We start from the raw sequence: 19,581 nt of genomic DNA, 5'->3' as shown, positions 1-19,581 counted from the left end.
TTCATTAATCAAAATTGTTAAGCTAGAATTTGGACATTTATATCTAGATCGGTTGATCCTTAAATCTTCATATTGGTTCTGATGTTTTCTCAACTTTCTTTTTTCTTTACTGGAGTGATAGAGCGAGACAGGCAACCTCCTTCTGGTGGCTCACTCCCCAGATGCCCACAATTGCTGGGATTGAAGTCGGGAGCAAACACATTATCCGGGTATCCCCTGTGGGTATCCCATGTGGGTGGGAGGAATGCAATTCCTTGAGCCAACAGTGCTGCCTGCAGGGTCTGCATTGTCAGGAAGCTAGAGTCCAGAGCTGGAATTAGGAATCAAACCCAGGCACTCGAATGTGGGACATGGACATTTTAATCCATAGGCTAAGTGCTCATCCCTGGCATTTGCTTAAATATTAATTTTTTGATGCTAGTTAATTTGTAATTTGAGATAATTGTTATATGACTGAGATCACTGATAAAGCACTATTGCTTTTGGAGGTATCAATTATGTTCCTAGAATTGTATCTACAAATCACACTGAATCTGTTAAAAACAAATTAAAATTAAAAATTTAAGAATTTTACAGACACTTATGTGAATAAAATGGAATTTTTAGATAACATTTTAAAAAATTCTAGAAAATAATTTTGAAATAAAATCTGTCAAGGGGAAGTAAAAAATTTTGGAAAAAACATAAAAATTAGTACATCACAGTAAACATGAACTCATAGATATTAATATAATAAGATATAATTCTAAATTACTTAAGAGCAAGGAATGTGATATCAGGGGAATCTATGGATTTAAATAAAATCAAAGACAGTACTATTGTAAGAGATTCCTTTTTGCTTATAGTATGGAGTTGATGCTATAATGTTGTGCATTACAGCTTTCCAAAAAACATTATCATAGTAAGAAAATTTTCATGTTACACTATTTCAGTGGTCTTTTTTCTTGTTTTAATGATGTATTTTTTCTGGTTTTAAATAAAATGAGTATTTGGATAGGGAGCACAGTTTCTCAACTTTAGGATATTACAAAGATAATCATTGTAATGATAAACTGTCAATACATATAGTTGGCAGTGTTATAGTTGAATATTTTTCTTTCTCTGAGACTAAGGTTTCCAGATTTAGTAATCATATATAAAAGTTAGTTCTGAAAATATTTAAGGATATCCTGTCAATCTTTTTTTTAAAAGATTTATTTTTTTGAAAGGCACATTTATGGAGGGATAGAGATCCATCTTCCATCTGCTGGTTCACTCCCCCAGTGGCTGCCACAGCTGGGGCTGGGCCAGGCAGAAGCCAGGAACCAGAACATTATTTGGGGTCTCCCATGTGGGTTGCAGGGGCCCTAGTAATTGGGCCATCACCCACTGCTTTCCTATTATAAAGCACTTGAGGAGAAAATCTGTTACTGGGAGCAGTTCCTGTTGCAGGGTGTTTGGACTCATTGTTGTTTCTGTTTTTCCCAATAACTCTACACAAATGGTCCTCAGATGGGTGCTGTTCCCCCAGAGGACATTTGGCAGTGTCTGGTGACATTTGTTTGCCATACCTTCGGGAACGTCCCTGCTGAGATCTTATGGGTGTAGACAAAGCAGGTGCCCCTATGTTCCAGCACAGTGAAGAATTATCCTGCCAAAAATATCAACAATCCTAAAGTTGAGAAACTGTGTTCCCTATCAAATATTTATTTTATTTAAAATCAGAAAAAAGATACATCATTATAACAAGAAAAAAGACAACAGAAATAGTATAACATGCAAATTTTCTTACTAAGATAATGATTTTTGAAAAACTAACAACTGATATTTCTTTAAGTAGAAAATGTTCAAAGGTATACACTATTAAATTCTCCTGGTCTTTGTTATTTGGGCTTGGTTGCAGTGGTCTAAACTTGAATGTTTCCAGCTGGGGACATTTCTTGCAGTTGTTTGTTGAATCCGTGGTTGGCTTATATGAGATCTAAACTGAAGCCAGAGAACACTTAGTAGTTATACAGATGGTTTGGGAATAGAAGATACTGTGCCTAAGTGAACACTTAAGTAAAAACAGTGCTCTATCTCATCCTGAAAAAAATTCCTTAGACTTAGTGAAGTTAAGCAAGAAAACGCAAAAAACAAACAACAACAACAAAAACCAAGCCAAACAAAACAAGAAAACAAGGCCAGTGACTGGAGAACATAAGAATGTGTCTAAAAATAGCCCAGTAGGCAATAGGCAAAGGACTTTGCATTTCCACACTATTAGATCCCTGCAGTGGCCACACTTTGAGGATGCCCTTGACATAGCCAAAAGAACCAAGTTCATGTTTTAAACTGTGATTATAGATTTTTATATAGGTATATCCCAAACTAACCAAACACAGTCATAATATCCAGAAAGAAATTAATTAAATGCAGTCAGATTAGATTTCACTGTGGTATTTTTAATATATGAGGTTGTTTTGAAAAGTTCATGGCAAATGGAATTAGAATATAAATTTATTTTGAAACAATGTTTTTGAAATCCATGCACAAATTTTTCTTATTATACACTTCTGTGAACTTTTTGGAGACCCCTTATATGCATGGATTTCAAAATATTGTGCACCGGCCGGCGCCGCGGCTCACTAGGCTAATCCTCCGCCTTGCAGCGCCGGCACACCGGGTTCTAGTCCCGGTCAGGGCGCTGGATTCTGTCCCGGTTGCCCCTCTTCCAGGCCAGCTCTCTGCTGTGGCCAGGTAGTGCAGTGGAGGATGGCCCAAGTCCTTGGGCCCTGCACCCCATGGGAGACCAGGAGAAGCACCTGGCTCCTACCATTGGATCAGCGCGCTGGCCGCGGCGGCCATTGGAGGGTGAACCAACTGCAAAGGAAGACCTTTCTCTCTGTCTCTCTCTCTCACTGTCCACTCTGCCTGTCAAAAAAAAATATATATATATATTGTGCACCAAGACAAACTTACCATTGGATTCCATTTCCCGTGAAATTTTTGATGTATTTTCTTGTGTTTACCTAATCCCTGCTCATCTATACGGATCTTCAGTATTTTAGACGTTGAGTATTGTGTTAAAAGTGTTGCATTCACATCACCCAACTTCAATGTTAACAATTTTAATTGCATAACTAGTCTATCTTCTAGGGCTCTTTGATGCTTATATGAGTGGAATCATTACTGTAATAAAACCTTACCCCATCTTTTTGGGTGATGCAGCTGGCAAGGCTATAATACCAAAATGGCCCAAGGTGATAGCAGTAGCGCATGACTTCTTGCATTAATCACAGTCCTCAATACAGGCTTTTCGAAAGTTCACTTCATGCAACATTTACCAGATTTCCCTCCCCTCCTCTCCCCTCCCCTCCTCTCCCCTCCCCTCCTCTCCCCTCCCCTCCTCTCCTCTCCTCTCCCCTCCCTTCCCTTCCCTTCCCTTCCCTTCTCTTCCCTTTCCTTCCCTTCCCTTCCCCTCCCTTCCCTCCCCTCCCCTCCCTCCCTCCCCTCCCTCCCTTCCCTCCCCTCCCTTTCCTTCCCTTTCCTCCCCTCCCTTCACCTCCCCTCCCTCCCCTTTTCTCCCCTCCCCTCCCCTCCCTCCCCTCCCTCCCTTCCCTCCCTCCCCTTTTCTCCCCTTCCCTCCCCTCCCCTTTCCTCCCCTCCCCTTCCCTTCCCTTCCCTCCCTTCGCTTCCCTTCCCTCCCCTCCCTCATATGTTTCTTTCATTGTGGGGATGTCTTCCGATTTTGTCCGTGAGAGCTAAATTTCTAAAGAAACTTCCAGACCTGCACTGTTACTTCCTGTCTGCCATCAAGTTTATTATTATTATTATTACTAATACAAAGAGAATTCACTTTATACATTCCATAGGTACAGTTCCAAGAAGACAACCGCATTTTCCTCCCTCCCCTCCTCTCTCCCCTCCCTCCATAAACTGTCTTCATCAGTTTTTGTAAGATACCATTTAAATCCACTCTACAGTCACAAGCTTAACTCAACACTATTTGTAGTATTCAACAAGTAAAATGTATAAGGCCCTCAGTTCCATAGGAGTACAAACAAGGGCTAAAACAGCAATCATATCCCCAAATGACCATTTCATTTCTGTCATTTTTTGGCATTCTATATTAGCTGCCATGTCATCAAAGAAAGCACATGATAGCTGTCTTCTTGAAACTGGCTGATTTCACTAAGCCTAGTGGTTTCCAGTTGCATCCATTTTGTTGCAAAAAACAGGACTTCATTCTTTTTTGTGGCTGAATAGTATTCCATAGTGTATATGTACCACATTTTCTTTATCCCGTCATAGCCCCGGATAATTTCATGCAGAAAATATTAGCATGGATACCAGAATTCACCCCCTCGCTTAAGCTAACTCTGGGCATAAATGTACAACTGCCAAACATGCCTTCTATGGCTTTTCTTTTGAAATTGGCTGGGTCTGCGTGCAGAAGTTGGTAGTGAGCAGTCACAATAGAAAATCCTTTGAAACAAAATGTAGATTTTTTTCATAAATAAGTTGAATGATTTCCTTTATTTCCATGAATAAAACATGGGGGCGGATGTTGTGGTGCAGTGCTGACCGGGATCCTCCTTTCCCATATCAGAGTGTCTGGTTCACGTCTCAGCTCTCCAGCTTCCCATCCAGCTTCCTGCAAGGGTGGATGATGGCCCGCATACTGGGGTTCCTACCAATGCTTTGTGAGATGCCGATGAGGTTCCAACTACGAGGTTCCGCCATCCCCAATCCCAGGTATTGCCACCATTGGGCACTGGACCAGAGGTTGGCGGAGATTTCTCTCTCTTTCACTCTGCTTTCAAATACGTAGATTTTTTAAAAGTGTGTACTACACTCCCTGTGTAATACACTGGAGAGTGCTAGCAAAGAAATTCTCAAGAGGATTGGGGGCCAACCTAGTGGTACAACTGAGTAAACCACAGATTGCGATGGCGTCCTCCCATATCAGAACTGTGCTTCCAGTTCCTGCTGTTCTGCTTCTGATCCACTTTCCTACCTGGGAAGGAAGTGGAAAATAGTCCCAGTTCTTGGATCCCTGCACCCGTGTGGAAGAATCCAACTAGAATCAGATAGAATTCTTGGTTCCTGGCTTTGGCCTGGCCTAGCCCTGGGTGTTTCGACTGTTTGTGGAGTGAACTAGTAGCTGGCAGGTCTCTCTCCCTTTCTGTATCCACTCTTGTTCTGCCTTTCAAATAAATAATAAATCTATACTCTAGTTTCTCTTCAGATCATATAAATCTTTTGCCTTTTACAAATAGATAATAAATCTTAAAAAAAAAAGAAAGGAAGAGGATTGAAAGAGGTTAGAAGAAAATGCAATGGATGTCTGTATGGCTTTTGTGGATTGTCCAGGTTCCCAGGCCTTTTGCCTGCCAGACTTTGGTGGGTCTAAGAATGTGCCACTGGTAAATGCTATGGTGTCACCGTTGTGCCCCTGTTTCTTATAGCTGATGGCTCTAGTGAAAACAGTTTGTTAGTTTATCTGTGAAACAGTGTTTGTTTACAATAGAGGATACTATGGATGAAGTACTTTTACAAAGCTTTTAGAGTGATAAAAACGGAAAATAAAATAGATTTAATCTATTTGGCATTGCTTTTTTTATTCTTTTCAATACACATTGCTCCAGTTTTGTGTTATACATTGAGGTTTATGAAAAATACAATGAATATACTTTACTGGTTCTTTTCTGTATTAAAGATTCACATGTTAGGCAGGATTTAATTAGGTGTGCTGTTTTTTCAAGCGCCCAGTTGCATTTTGATGAACTCCTTAGCTATTCAATTAACATGTGAATGATTTGCATGAAGCATATTTACACTCTATGGGCTACTGCGGAATCACTTGATATTTTCCTTCTTATATTAATGGTTCCATTTACTATTGTGCTAGTGGAAAATGAAGTTGTATAATTGGAAACTGGTAAGATACTTTATAGCTTGTTAGCTTAAGATAATTATCTGCATGTTATATTACACATTGAATTACAATAGAAAGCCATGGATTATAACATTTAGGAGACATGGTGACCAAAAATAGTTAAATTGTTATGGTAACCATTGTCTTGCAATGAACATGAATACATTTATTGAAAGATGCTTCTGTAACTTGTAAACAGTGTGTTTCTTTTTGATAACTATTCTTTTTCTCTTGTTCTTTCTCATTTTTTTATTTATTTATTTTATAATTTGCTGCTTGCCATTACAGGAAGTAGAGGTTTGTATATTGCTTCTGTGTCTCATATTTAATTTTAGATTTTATATGAATCCGTACATTTTAATCACTCATGTATATTCAATCCACATTATTTCCCCCCATAGGATGATTATTTCCGCACCTGGAGTCCAGGGAAACCCTTTGATCAGGGTAAGAGTCTAATTATTTTAAAATAAAAATCTTACATTTTATAACCGTGGTACTTTGAAGATTATATTTATTGTCTGCTTAATTTTAAATAGGAGAACTTACATGACTGGAAAAATTGATGCTGCAATTGCTTCCCTACCAGTGTAATATAATTACCAATAAGCTAATTAGGATCATGATTATGTTGGGATGCCTTTCATTTTTATACATGAGTCAGGTTCCTTATGTGGGCTTCTGATCCTCCCCATGTTCCTGCTTGCTGGTTCATGCAAGTCACTTCAGCCCAGGTTCAAGTGTGTTCACAGATAACAGAGATATTTGTGCAAAATTCCCAAATGGGTGACTTTTCTGCCTGTTTTCCTATTAATACATGATGGTACTGAAAGTGGGCCAGACCAATCCAATTAGTTTCTGTTAGGCCTTAGCAAAAGTCAAAAGGAAAAGCCTTTTATAAGATGAGGGACCCCACCCCTGAATGCACAGCTTGCAGTTTTCCTCACTTACCCTAAGCAGAGAAGCAGGGAAAATGGTTTCCCAGGTGTGCACTGGGGATTCAAACATCAAACTCCGTGCAGGGTTGGTTACATTAATGACCGAAGAGATTTATGTATTAAATTCTACAGTATTAGAACCAGGGGGCTTTCTGCTTTCCATAGGTTATAGGAAGGTGGAAGATGAGATTCCATGAAGTGCTAACATTTAAAAATAGGCAACGTTTTCCAGACTATGTGGGTGAACTGTTGAGTGATGGAGCCACAGGAGATCACTGAAGGGGGTTTTTGGTTTTTGCTGTTTCCCGTCCTTGACTTCCTCTTTGGGATGACCCAAGCCTCCAAGGGTGAGAACCAGCCTGTGTGGACTTCGCCACAGACTCTCAGCAACACAGATGCTCACCTGGGGTCTGAAAGTCATTCACATTCAGTCCCCCATGGAAATTACCTGTGTGGTTTCACTATTGTTACCAGTTTTTTAATTTGTGCAATCTGTCTTTTAAAATTCTAAAAAAAAGCCCACAGACTAATGTTGACTTGGTTACCAATAAGTAAAGCCAGTACATTAGATGACAGGCAATGAAAAAATAATGACATGCAGACTGAGATGTATTTGCCAGCTTTCTTGGGAAATGAATTTTTATGATGGAATCATAAACCTTGAAAAATGGGAGTTATCCATGAAACGGATGTTAAGAATTAAATTTGCCATACTTGGTGCATCCAGTTATAATAAAGACACTTTGGTTTTTCCTTTTTGTGTGTGTGACTGTGTTCTGATTTATCTCTCATTTAAAAAGAAATGACTGCTTTAGGGGAGGATTTCAACTGAGATATACCATAATTCTGATTTACTTTAAATTTTAAACAGGCTTTTAACCTCTAGCTTGTTAAAAAAATCATTTTTATCAGGCAAGGAACAATTCATGATAGGATAATAGCTAATATTTATGAAGGATGTCCTATATTCAGTCACAATTGCAAGGATTTGATTTTGTGTGTGTGTGCCTGTATTCACTTAATCATCTCAGTAATTCCACAAGGCAGACGAGGAAGCTGGGGCTTGAAAGCAGGTTAAGCTCCTTTCTGGGTGAGAGTCCTACAGAGTGTTAGGGCCAGGATTTGAGGTCACACAGTCTGAGCCCCAAACCCCATTTCCTCACCCTAACCACTGTGCCCTGCTGCCACTCATATGATAGAATTAAAACGAAATAATGGCATAACAATGATACTTGGAAGTCTGTGTTTTAAAAATAGCTTTTACCTTAACAAACATTAAGAACAACTATTTGCTTTATTCCTGTGTGTTAATATTTTATAGATTCTCAGATCTTGAGTTTTGAATGAGCATATTATAGTTAACACACATGAGAATATTTCATTTAAAAAATGAAAATAGAAAAAAAGTAAATTGAGATACACATGTTGTTTTTGCTTTTGAGTCAAATTAACTGAATCAGTTGTGACTCACACTGAGGAGCAAGCCAATTTATCCTGTTCCCACCTGGATCTGAATAAGACAGACAGTGCTTGTCATCTGGATGGAAGACTTGAGATATGTTAATTTCTAGTTCTTTTCTTGATGACAGACTCTTCCGTCAAGTATCTATCTGTTTCAAAAGCTGATTGATCTGTTGAATATGAAATAACAGCACATTTTTATGAGAGGTTATGATTTTTAATATATTTTGCTTCTTCATTGTTTAAGGATAATCCTATTATCAATAGAAGTTGATTTTCTCCTATTTCTCTCTTCCTTTTTTTTTTTTTTTTTTTTTTTGAGGGGATACATGTTGCCTGAAAACATTGAGGAAAATATTTGGAATTACTTATTTTTCTGGTATTTATACCATTTTTACCATATTTATTTAATTTTTTGAAAGATTTATTTATTTATTCGAAAGTCAGAGTTACACAGAGAGAGGAGAGGAAGAGAGAGAGAGAGAGAGAGAGAGAGAGAGTCTCCCATCCGATGGTTCATTCCCCAACTGGCCACAACGGCTGGAGCTATGCTGATCCAAAGCCAGGAGCTTCTTCTGGGTCTCCCACATGGGTGCAGGGGCCTAAGGACTTGGACCATCTTCCTCTGCTATCCCAGGTCATAGCAGAGAACTGGATTGGAAGCGGAGCAGCCGGGTCTTGAACTGGTTCCCATATGGGATGCCAGTGCTTCAGGCCAGAGCGTTAACCCAATGCGCCACAGCCCCGGTCCCACCATATATATTTTAAGTTGCCTTTTCCTTCAGTTTGTATAAAATATTCTATAAAGTATGTGGAAATTAAAGTATCACTAATGAAAATGCTTATCAATGCTTCATAATATTATTGTCATAACTTTTCTGCATATTTATGTAAACTGCACATAAATTAAGTACATACATGAACATATAGATACATATTTACATCCACAAGCAAGCATTTCTACCTGCAAACTCTTCTAGGTAAAAATGCACCGATTGTTTACACATACTTTATCCACATTTCAGTGGAGCTGCGACAATTTTTTAAATATACTGTTAGCTTCTGTTCATCAATCACGTTTCCAGTTTGCTTTTTTTAAAAAAAGAAAACCACCTAAACAGTAATAGTTTTGGGAAACTATAATAATTTCAGGTCAGACTAAGTGTTACTATTTTTTTTGACAAGACTGATTTATTTATTTGAAAGGCAGAATGAAGGAGGGGGGAAGGGGAGGGCTGGAGAGAGTGAGGAAGAGGAGAGAGATCCTTCTTCCATCTACTGGTTCAGTCCCTAAATGACTGCAGAAGCCAGATCTGGGCAAATCTGGGAACTGGGAACTGTATCCAAGTCCCTCACCTGAGTAACAGGGGTCCAAATATTTGAGCCATCATCCGCTGCCTCCCAGGTTCCTTAACAGAGAGTTATGTTGGACACAGAGCAGCTAGGACTGGAACCAGCACCCCGAAGTGGGATATGGGCTTCCAAGTGGTGATGGCCTAACCCAGTGCTCCACAACACACGCCCCAACACTATTTTGATGATGGTGCGTCTGCTGCAAAATTTAAGAAAAGATACACAAAATTTCTTTGGATTTGTCCACATTGAATTTTCCGTGCCATTACTTCTCTCCATTAGTGTGGTTAATCATGAGTTGATACAACAGAAGCCAACTGAAACCTGATTTTAATGAGGACATGCATCTTGTAGAATAAGGCTTAAAAGCCTGTGTTTACTATGGCAAATAAACAGAAGCAGGAATTCACATCATTATCAATTTTTCTCTTTTTTTTTGACATTTTAATTTACAAATTGGCATCATTTTGGTCGACAAATATCCGGATGCTGTTTTATCAATGTTTTCTTTTCTAGCTCTTGGAAATCAAATTAAAACTTTGCAGAAACCCATAATGTTTTTGGCACATTAAACTTTTTTCAAAAGAAAAATTTTAGTTATTGAAAAATAAAGAGAGTTAAAAGAAAGGGAAACTGTGGCATTAATTTTGGGCATTAATATCAGCATTAGAATGAGACAGTGAAATCAAAGACTAACAAAACCAAAAGTCTGACACCTCAGTCTATGCTAAGGAGTTTTAAGTAAGGAAGACGCTGTTGGGCCTGACGAATTCTAAACAGTCTTGAGAACTGAGACAACAAGTATCCATTGCTGTTTTTATGGTAAGGTCAAGCAAATCAAAAATTATTCTAAAAGAACCACGAGTTAAAGCAACCAGATGTGGGACAACCACATTCTAGGAAAGAACTGTAAGAGACAGTCCATGTGTGTAGTGAAAGTTGTTAACCCTGCAGATGGACAGAAACACCGTAACAGATCAGGAGGCTGAAAGTACTGAGTCTATAAACGTGAGAAAAACGAACAATCCCATTAAAGAATGGCAGCAAGATATTTTGGTATTGTCTGGATAGACTCTAGCAGTAGATTATCTTCAAGAACAAGCAATTTGTTGAACTTAACAGTTACATCTGAGCTGTGTGAAGATGCCTTTTAAAGCTATCACTGTATCCATCTTTCAGTAGCAGATAAAGAAAGGCAAAAATGTAATGGGCTAAGTCTGGAAACACTTTTCCTCCCAACTTTGGATATAGACAATTCTGGAAAAAGGTAAAGTCAGTGACTTACAGTAATAAAATACAAGGTAATTGTGTGCAAAAAAAGCAAAAAATAAAAAAGGAAAATGAAGCTAGAGTGAGCACCATAAATATGCTGTAGTTTTTAAAAATCTTTACATTTTTTCTTTCCACTATGTTAGCCTTACTTTGGTTTTGGTCATGGATTAATTTGGGTGTGTATCATAGAGTCACTAAAATTATAGAGTGATTCCTAAAAGTGAATTAGAGAATCAGCTCAGACTAAAGTGCTAAATCTTCAAATATCACATTTTATTCAAAAGTCCTTTTCCAGAGCAGGGATTTGGTGCAAGCGTTGAGAAGCTGCTTGGGACACCCACGTGGTATGTGTGAGTATCGATTTGAGTCCTGGCGCCTCCCCTGCTGATCCAGCTTCCTGCTAATGTGCACACCTGGAGATCGCTGGTGATGGCTCTGGTGCTTGGGTCCCCGCCACCCATATGATGGGGCAGACCCAGATGAAGTTCCAGGTACCTGGCTTTGGCTTGATCCAGCCCTGGCATCTGTGGGCATTTGAGGAATGAATCCCCCTGTGAAGGATCTCCGTTTCTCTCTCTCTCTCTCTCTCTCTCTCTCTCTCTCTCTCTCTCTCTCCCCTTCCTGCTCCTTCTCTCCTGCTCTCCCTTTCAAATAAAAATGAATATGTATAAGAAAAAAATTAATAAACCATTTCCCCAGAATATGATAGACATTTCAACCTGATATGAAAGAGTTGTAAGTGAAAACATTTTGTTCTTTATTTCTGTGTCTTTACACTCCGGACTGATTGGGAGTTGTTCCTTCTGGTACCTACCATGGCAGTGAATTATTCTTAATAAACTGGTAGTCAAGGAGATGCATTTGCATGGATCCAGATATTTCAGAACAGTCAGTTCTATGTCACGGGTGTGTTTCCACTCTCTGGCAGATTCCTGGGCGTATGGGACTAGTTTCACTGCGGGTCAGCATCCACTGATCTTTTTGCAGCAGTTTGAGAAGTATGGCAGCTTCTAAACCAGGGCCTCTCTGTGACTCCTGGGGCACTGTGACTCCTGGGGCTCAGCTAGACCCATTTCATGTAACAAAACTTCAGAAGGAGAAGAGATACGGGAAGAACCATTCCTAAACTGCAGCTGCTCAAAATGTGCTCTGCAGAATAAATGCAAACCATTGATCTTGCACTTGGCTGAGCCAGTTTTGCAAGGACAGAATGAAGGGCAGGCATACACGCAGCCATGTACTGGTCAACAGTTTTTTGTTTTTATCTTATAATAAGTTCTCCGAGTTTCATCCGATTCCCATCATTTTCCCCATTCATTTGCAGAATGTCTCTCGTGTAACAACAGCCATGGCCTGACAAGTCCCTTTACACCCAGTCTCTGGCTACAAGGGAAAAGCGATTGAGGTTTTGTCTGGAGCTTTGTCTCTCCTTCAGTGAACAAAGCTGATCATAGGAGTACGGCTGTAATTATTTCTGAAACTGAAAAAGACTAGTGTTTGAGAAAATGCAACCCCCAATTTCTGTTTCCCTTTTAATTTGCATTTCCCTACCTAAGACACAAGTTGCACAGATGAGGCAACATAGGCATTGGCTGTCTCCGAGATGCCTTTAATTTCTACTGGGTTAAGCAGGGATTGTTTACAGTGTGGACCTGTGTGTGTGTGTATGTGTGTGTGTGTGTGTGTTCCTAGATGGTAATTATTGGTAGAATTCTGAAACAACAGATAGGTCTGATTCATGCTTCACAATAGAGGCATAGTGGTATCATAATGCTGCTTTGTTTAAGAGCTCTGGCCTTCTGGCATATTTCTAATGGAGAAATTGGTATTTCCGGAGTTGAAATTCAGTGGGAGCAATATGCAAATATAAATGCCTTTATCTTTGAAAAGTGTAAACTTCGAAATGTTATTTTGATCTGGACTGTTATTTGATCCACTTGGATGAAATGATTTGGGGGTTTTGGTATCATTTTGCACAAATTACTGTTAGAGCATTCAAGTGCTAATAACCATCATGTCAGTTTATATCCTCCCTTGGTTATATCCTCCCTGGGAGCATGGAGCCCTCTGAAATGCTAAGATAAACCTGCTACAAAATTGTATTCAACCTAGAAAATCACAGTACAGACTTACTTACTGCAGGGCAGATTGAGTCTATAAGAACTGTATAGGGCTTCTAAGTGAGGAATTAATTTCCTTTTTCTTATCCAGTTATGACTTCCTTATATAAAGATGATATTTAATTTGTTTTGCTTTATTGTCTATCCAGTGCACTAATTAGGAATTTTAGGTTGTTTTGGGTTATATCAAATAGGAATTCTTTCTTGATGGAATAATAAAAATTATAAAAACTCTGGATTTGATTCATAAAATTATACTGAGATTAATAATACTTCATTTGGTTCATATCACAGTAGCCCACCTACGTGTGCAGGAAGTCAAAGTCTATTGATTTCTTTTCAGTGATGTGTCCTGTTGCCAAATTGTGAATTAAACTTATAGAGCATGGGTTGATCAAGTTCATTTTGAAGATGTTCAGTGAATTAAGAAATTATATTCCTACCTCAAACCTTGTTAATCTGCACAGTGATCAGTACTGTGAACACTGAAAAACTGCAGCTGTCCAGTCGTAATGGTGATTTTTAACAGGAATCCTCCACTGACCAGAGGAGTGATCCTCAGCCCTGTTCAGGCACGAAAATTTATCTCAGCCACTCCGGAAGTGTGGTCGGCTGTGCTTGATGATCCCTGAACACAGCGGTTTAAATAATCTGGAGCAGAGCCTGGACAGTGTGTGTGTGTGTGTGTGTGTGTGTGGTATTTTACTTCTTAGAATACTGCAGTGTGCATAGCAATTTTCCATTTTTGAATGTGCAGTGATGTTGAATTCCTTCATACTGCTGTGTGGCCATCACCACCATCCGTCTCCAGAACTCCTTTCATCTCCCATGTAATGTTTCTTTTCTTTAGGGTTTCGTGGGTATAAATAGAAACCATATCCATGAAACAATAACTGCATTATCCCTTCTTCCTGGCCATTGACAAGTATTCTATATCTTGTTTCTGTGGATCATACCTCGCTAGGTTTCTCATTTATGTCCTTTTGTGACTGGGTTATTATGTCCTCGGGTGAATCCATGCTGCAGCCTGTGTCAAAATTTCCCTCCTTGGTAACAGACTGAGTAACACTGCATTGCCCATATCCACCACGTCTTGTTTATCCACTCATCCACTGAGCAGCACTGGGTTACTTCCACCTTTTGGCTATTGTGAATAATGTTGCTATGAACATGTTATGTTCGTGTAAATGTTTGAGTCTCTATTTTCAGTTCTTTTGAGTATATCCCCAGAGTTGTGACTTATGGAGCATATGGTGATTCTATTTAATTATTTGAGGCACCACCATATTGTTCATAGCAACCGTACCCTATTACATTCCCACCAGCAATACCCAAATGTTTCAATTTTTTTGACATCCTCACCAATAGGGGTAATTTGCTGACTTTGGAAAATACTATTCAAGGTCAGCATTGTGGCTCAGTGGGTCATGCCACTGCTTGCAGTGCCAGCATCCCATATCGGAGCATCAGCTCAAGTCCCAGGTGCCCTGCTTCCAATCCATTTCCTTGCTAATGGACCTGGAAAAGCAGTGGAAGGTGGCCCAAGTACTTGGACCACTGCCACACACATGGGAGACCTAGATGAAATGATAGACTCTTGGCTTCAGCCTGGCCAGGCCTTGCCATTACAGCAAGTTGGGGAGTCAGCCAGCAGATGGAAGATCTCTTTATCTCTTTCTCTGCCTGTCTCTCTCTCTCTCTCTCTGACAGTCTGCCTTTCAAATAAATGTTTTTTTTTTTTTAAATAATACTCTTCAGTGGGTATGGATATGTCTGTGTTTTGAATGCTACAATTTAGAATCTCATGGTACTAGCCATGCCTTGTCAAAATGATTCCTTTCAGTCATTCTGTTCTGCAGTACCAGCATGTATGTCCCAAAAGAGTAGTTCTTTTGAAGGTTGCCAGAAATGTCAGGGAATTTTAAATAACCTATTCACTTTTCAGATCCAGTGCCAGGAGCAGGTGCCAAAGGGTTTTGAAAATGGATTAGAGAAGCAAGAAAACCCCTAAGATAAAATTATTCATTCCATTGAACATGTGCTTCCTATACATCAGGTGTTGCATATAAAACAATCATTATACTAACCTTGAAATGTAGATATACTTTAATTTACAGGTGAAATTGGAGCTGACAGAGATAAAGGTCCCAAAGCCAGGAAGTGCTGTAGCCAGGGCTTGAAGTCGTCTGATTTGATTGGAAGGCCATTTTCTCTTTCATTTTGAGACTCTGCTTCAGAATCTGCTCATCAGCATGCACACCTTTAGTCTGTTTCTCAACTCAGGCTACACCTTTTCATGGCAAGACATAGCAGAAACTGCAGTGATTCGCGTAGCTGAAATGTTGATCGTCTCAAATATATTGAGTCATGTTTAAAATTGCTCCACTACAGGGGAAATGAGATATTTACAATCTGCATTCTAGTTTTTGGAATATAGGCATTTAGTTTATAAAATTGATTTCTGTAGTTATTTTCTAATAAATACATGACTAGGTAGATTGGGTATATTTCCATTGCTTGGGAATAGCATAAAAGTATACTCATAATCCAGAAAGATGTTGTACTATAGTGTTAAATCTTCTTGTATAACACATTTAGAAGATACTTTTCTTTCAAGTATCCTGAACACGGTTCTGCCCCATTTTCTTATTTGTAATATAGAAATGCTGGCATTGAAGCATATAGCTGTTTGTATCCATTCACTAATCCAATTAAGAACTCCCTGTCTTTATACTTTCTAATCTTTATAAATTATCTTATGAATAAGTTGAGTAGCCATGTGTTGATACATCATTTCAGATCTAGATTTAAGAGCATTGCTTCCTACTTCTAATGAATATGTTACAGTAAATGTTGTAATAAGCATTTTAGGTAGGCCGGTGCCGTGGCTCACTAAGCTAATCCTCCGCCTGCGGCGCCGGCATCCAGGTTCTAGTTCCCGTCGGGGCGCCGGATTCTGTCCCGGTTGCCCCTCTTCCAGGCCAGCTCTCTGCTGTGGCCAGCGAGTGCAGTGGATGATGGCGCAAGTCCTTGGGCCCTGCACCTGCATGGGAGACTAGGAGAAGCACCTGGCTCCTGGCTTTGGATCAGCGTGGTGTGCTGGCCACAGTGCACCAGCCACGGCGGCCATTGGAGGGTGAACCAACGGTAAAGGAAGAGCTTTCTCTCACTGTCCACTCTGCCTGTCAAAAAAAAAAAAAAAATAAGCATTTTAGGTGAAGATTCATCTATTTAAGCTCCTAATCTAAGCAATGCAGTGCCAATACTTGACAGGAGTGATACAGTCTGGCTTTGCATTCCACAATCTTCCCTATATCCTGTTACGTTTGTCATCACTTACCCTAGGGAGAACAGTGTGTGCACACTCTAAAGAAGTCCTCTAAATTTTCACAACCAACCTATGTTTCCAACCTTTATAGTGTTTACCTTATTTTTGGAAGAAACTACTCTTCCAAAGAATTTGGAATTTACAAATGTTTTTACAAATATTTTACAAACCAGTTTTGAATTTTCTTTTATTCTTTCATTAGCTAAATACAATAAAATCTACTTTGGTAGAGCTTTTTGAACATTTAACTTCCACTGAAATATATATTTTGTTTGTACCTTGCATATATAATCATTTTCATAAAGTTAGAACATAATTTGCATATGAAAAACATTGGCTAAATGATTATTCTGTTAGCAGTCTTCACTGGAGAATTTGAAGAATTGTGTTTTTTTTTATTTTTTTTAAACTTTTATTTAATGAATATAAATTTCCAAAGTACAGAATATGGATTACAATGGCTTCCCCCCATAACATCCCTCCCAAAGTTGAATCACCAGTAATTTATTAAAAGTATGCAAACTATATAAATGCACATATTTCCATCTTTGTGTATATTACCTACCTATATATATTTATCTATTATTTTATCTGTCATATTTATTGTGCAATTAATATTACCCAGATTCCAAAAGGAAGTGACACTGAGTAGATAATAGTGTCTAATTAATTCTTCAATGCCTGTTCTATCAGCGAGGCATGGAGATTGTATCTAGCAAGAATTTTCCACATAGAGATGGAGTAATATGTCTGAGATTTAAAACCTCATAGAAATACCCTCACTGAGACAGGCATCCGTGCATCACACATGCTCCTCAACGGGAATGTGCATCTGTAACATATGTTTTAGCTGAAAATATTTTCCTTAAACAGTATTTGCTATGGGAAAAAAGCATTGTCTAAACTGGAAATTTCTGGATGTATTTAGTTTTAGGCAGTTGTCAGATCTTCTAATTTTCCTACCAAGCAGATGACAAAACTAGTATGTAATACTATATATTAAATATTTCTAGTTGCTTCTGGCACTTAATTTAAAGTAATATAAAGTCATATGTACTTTTATTCTGGAAAGATATCCCACACTGTTCTCTTTTGTATAGCTATAAATTGTTTCATAATATGGTATCCAAATTTTTAGAACAATGTATGTGTAAAAGAACTTACATGGTTGCAAGGTGAATAATTAAAGCACATTTATTTCTACTAGTGAGTGCTGGATATTTTAAAGCATTAGAAGTAATATGTATTTCAGGTAATTATGTAATTCTTTAGTTAAGAAACTGTCTAGTATTTTCAGGTGCATTTAAAGTCATGAGACGTATTCCTAAGGAAAGTAGAATTTTAATTTGGTAGATTAAATATGCTCCATAAATTTAACAGTGTGTAATAGCTAAGAAGAATTTTAAAATATGGTAATTATAAAATAATTTGCGGGATGGGCATGTGGCCTCACCTGGGGGCAGCAGTGAAGACTAAATTGACTGGGTTCCTGCCACCCAGGTGGAAGACTTGTATTGAATTCCTGCCTCCTGGCTTCAACCAGAGACCCAGAAGTAGCCGTGTTAGGCATTTAGGAAGTGCGTCAGCAGATGGAAGCTCTCTCACTCTCACTTTCTATTTCTGTCTCGATGTCTATTTTTAGCTCTTTCTCTATCCCTGCCTCTGAAATAAATGCAATTTAAAAAAAAATGATAAATGTTTAAGGAAATAAAAATACAACTTGCCCCAATTCCATTGTTAGACATTGTATACATATTCCATATTATCACAATGCAACCTATATATCTATACAATTATTACATAGTGATTAAAAAAGAAAGGGGTAGCTGTATTACATTCAGAAAGAGCAGGCACCAGTTAAAGGAAGATTAGAGGCATTATATAATGATAAAGTGGTCAAGTCTCCAAAAACAGATAACACTCTGGATTGTATATGGAACCAATAACAGAACTGCAAAAGATCGGGGTCAAGACTAAGAGAACTACAAAGGGAAGCAGATGAATTTGGAAGATCATTCTTTTTTTTTACCACGATGCTAATTTTATGGACTGTTTGAAGATCTGTATGCATGGATTTCAGATTATTTTTAGGCCAATATGAGCAGATTTTTAAATTCCATTTTCCCATAAACTTCCTGAAGTGCCTTTATAACATATCTGGAAATAAACTTAGGCAATTACTTCACCTACAAATTGTGTGCATGTTAATAAATAATTATTTTGATAATATAGTAATTCAACTTTTTGAGGAGCATAGAGCAATTTATTCTTTTCTCTTTTGGGTTGAATGTTTGTAAGTATAAAGCTATTTTCCATGTGCATACCTTTTCAGGTTTTTTTTTCCTCCATACATAATAATTTTATTAAAAGTTTATTTATTTAAAGTATTACATTGTACATCAACAGTCAGGACAAGGGCTGATCAAGTCACTGTTTCTCATAGTGTCCATTTCACTTCAACAGGTTTCCCCTTTGGTGCTCAGTTAGTTGTCGCCGATCAGGGAGAACATATGATATTTGTCCCTTTGGGACTGGCTTAATTCACTCAGCATAATGTTTTCCAGATTCCTCCATTTTGTTGCAAATGACTGGATTTCATTGTTTTTGACTGCTGTATAATATGCTACAGAGTACATGTCCCATAATTTCTTTATCCAGTCTACTGTTGATGGGCATTCGGGTTGATTCCAGGTCTTAGCTATTGTGAATTGAGCTGCAATGAACATTAGGGTGCAGACCGCTTTTTTGTTTGCCAATTTAAATTCCTTTGGGTAAATTCCAAGGAGTGGGATGGCTGGGTCGAATGGTAGGGTTATCTTCAGGTTTCTGAGGAATCTCCAGACTGACTTCCATAGTGGCTTGACCAGTTTGCTTTCCCACCAACAGTGGGTTAGTGTCCCTTTTCCCCAAATCCTCTCCAGCATCTATTTTTGGTAGATTTCTGAATGTGAGCCATTCTGACCGGGGTGAGGTGAAACCTCATTGTGGTTTTGATTTGCATTTCCCTGATTGCTAGTGACCTTGAACATTTTTTCATGTGTCTGTAGGCCATTTAGATTTCTGATTTTGAAAAATGCTATTGAGGTCCTTGGCCCATCTTTTAAGTGGGTTGTTTGTTTTGATGTTGTGGAGTTTCTTGATTTCTTTGTAGATTCTGGTTATCAACCCTTTATCTGTTGCATAGTTTGCAAATATTTTTTCTCATTCTGT

At 38.5% G+C, this 19,581-nt stretch overlaps 1 protein-coding gene across 5 annotated transcripts in view; it reads left to right on the top strand.

Annotated features, from left to right (window-relative positions):
- The window catches only part of SPOCK3 (SPARC (osteonectin), cwcv and kazal like domains proteoglycan 3), a 488,449-nt gene that overhangs the window by 167,152 nt on the left and 301,716 nt on the right, over positions 1-19,581 (top strand). For 2 of the 5 annotated variants that reach the window (XM_070048215.2, XM_070048216.2), the window contains exon 3: positions 6,301-6,346. The exons of the other annotated variants lie outside the window; for them this stretch is intronic. In XM_070048215.2, coding sequence (XP_069904316.1) covers positions 6,301-6,346 — 46 coding nt within the window. The remainder of the gene's footprint in view (positions 1-6,300; positions 6,347-19,581) is intronic. 5 annotated transcript variants of the gene reach the window in all.

The sequence above is a fragment of the Oryctolagus cuniculus genome, chromosome 8 (assembly GCF_051225735.1).
Source record: "Oryctolagus cuniculus isolate XC-2025 breed Fujian yellow rabbit chromosome 8, ASM5122573v1, whole genome shotgun sequence".
NCBI classification, from domain to species: Eukaryota; Metazoa; Chordata; class Mammalia; order Lagomorpha; family Leporidae; genus Oryctolagus; species Oryctolagus cuniculus.
The sequence above is the reverse complement of the archived record's forward strand: the minus strand, read 5'-3'. Positions and strand labels throughout refer to the sequence as shown.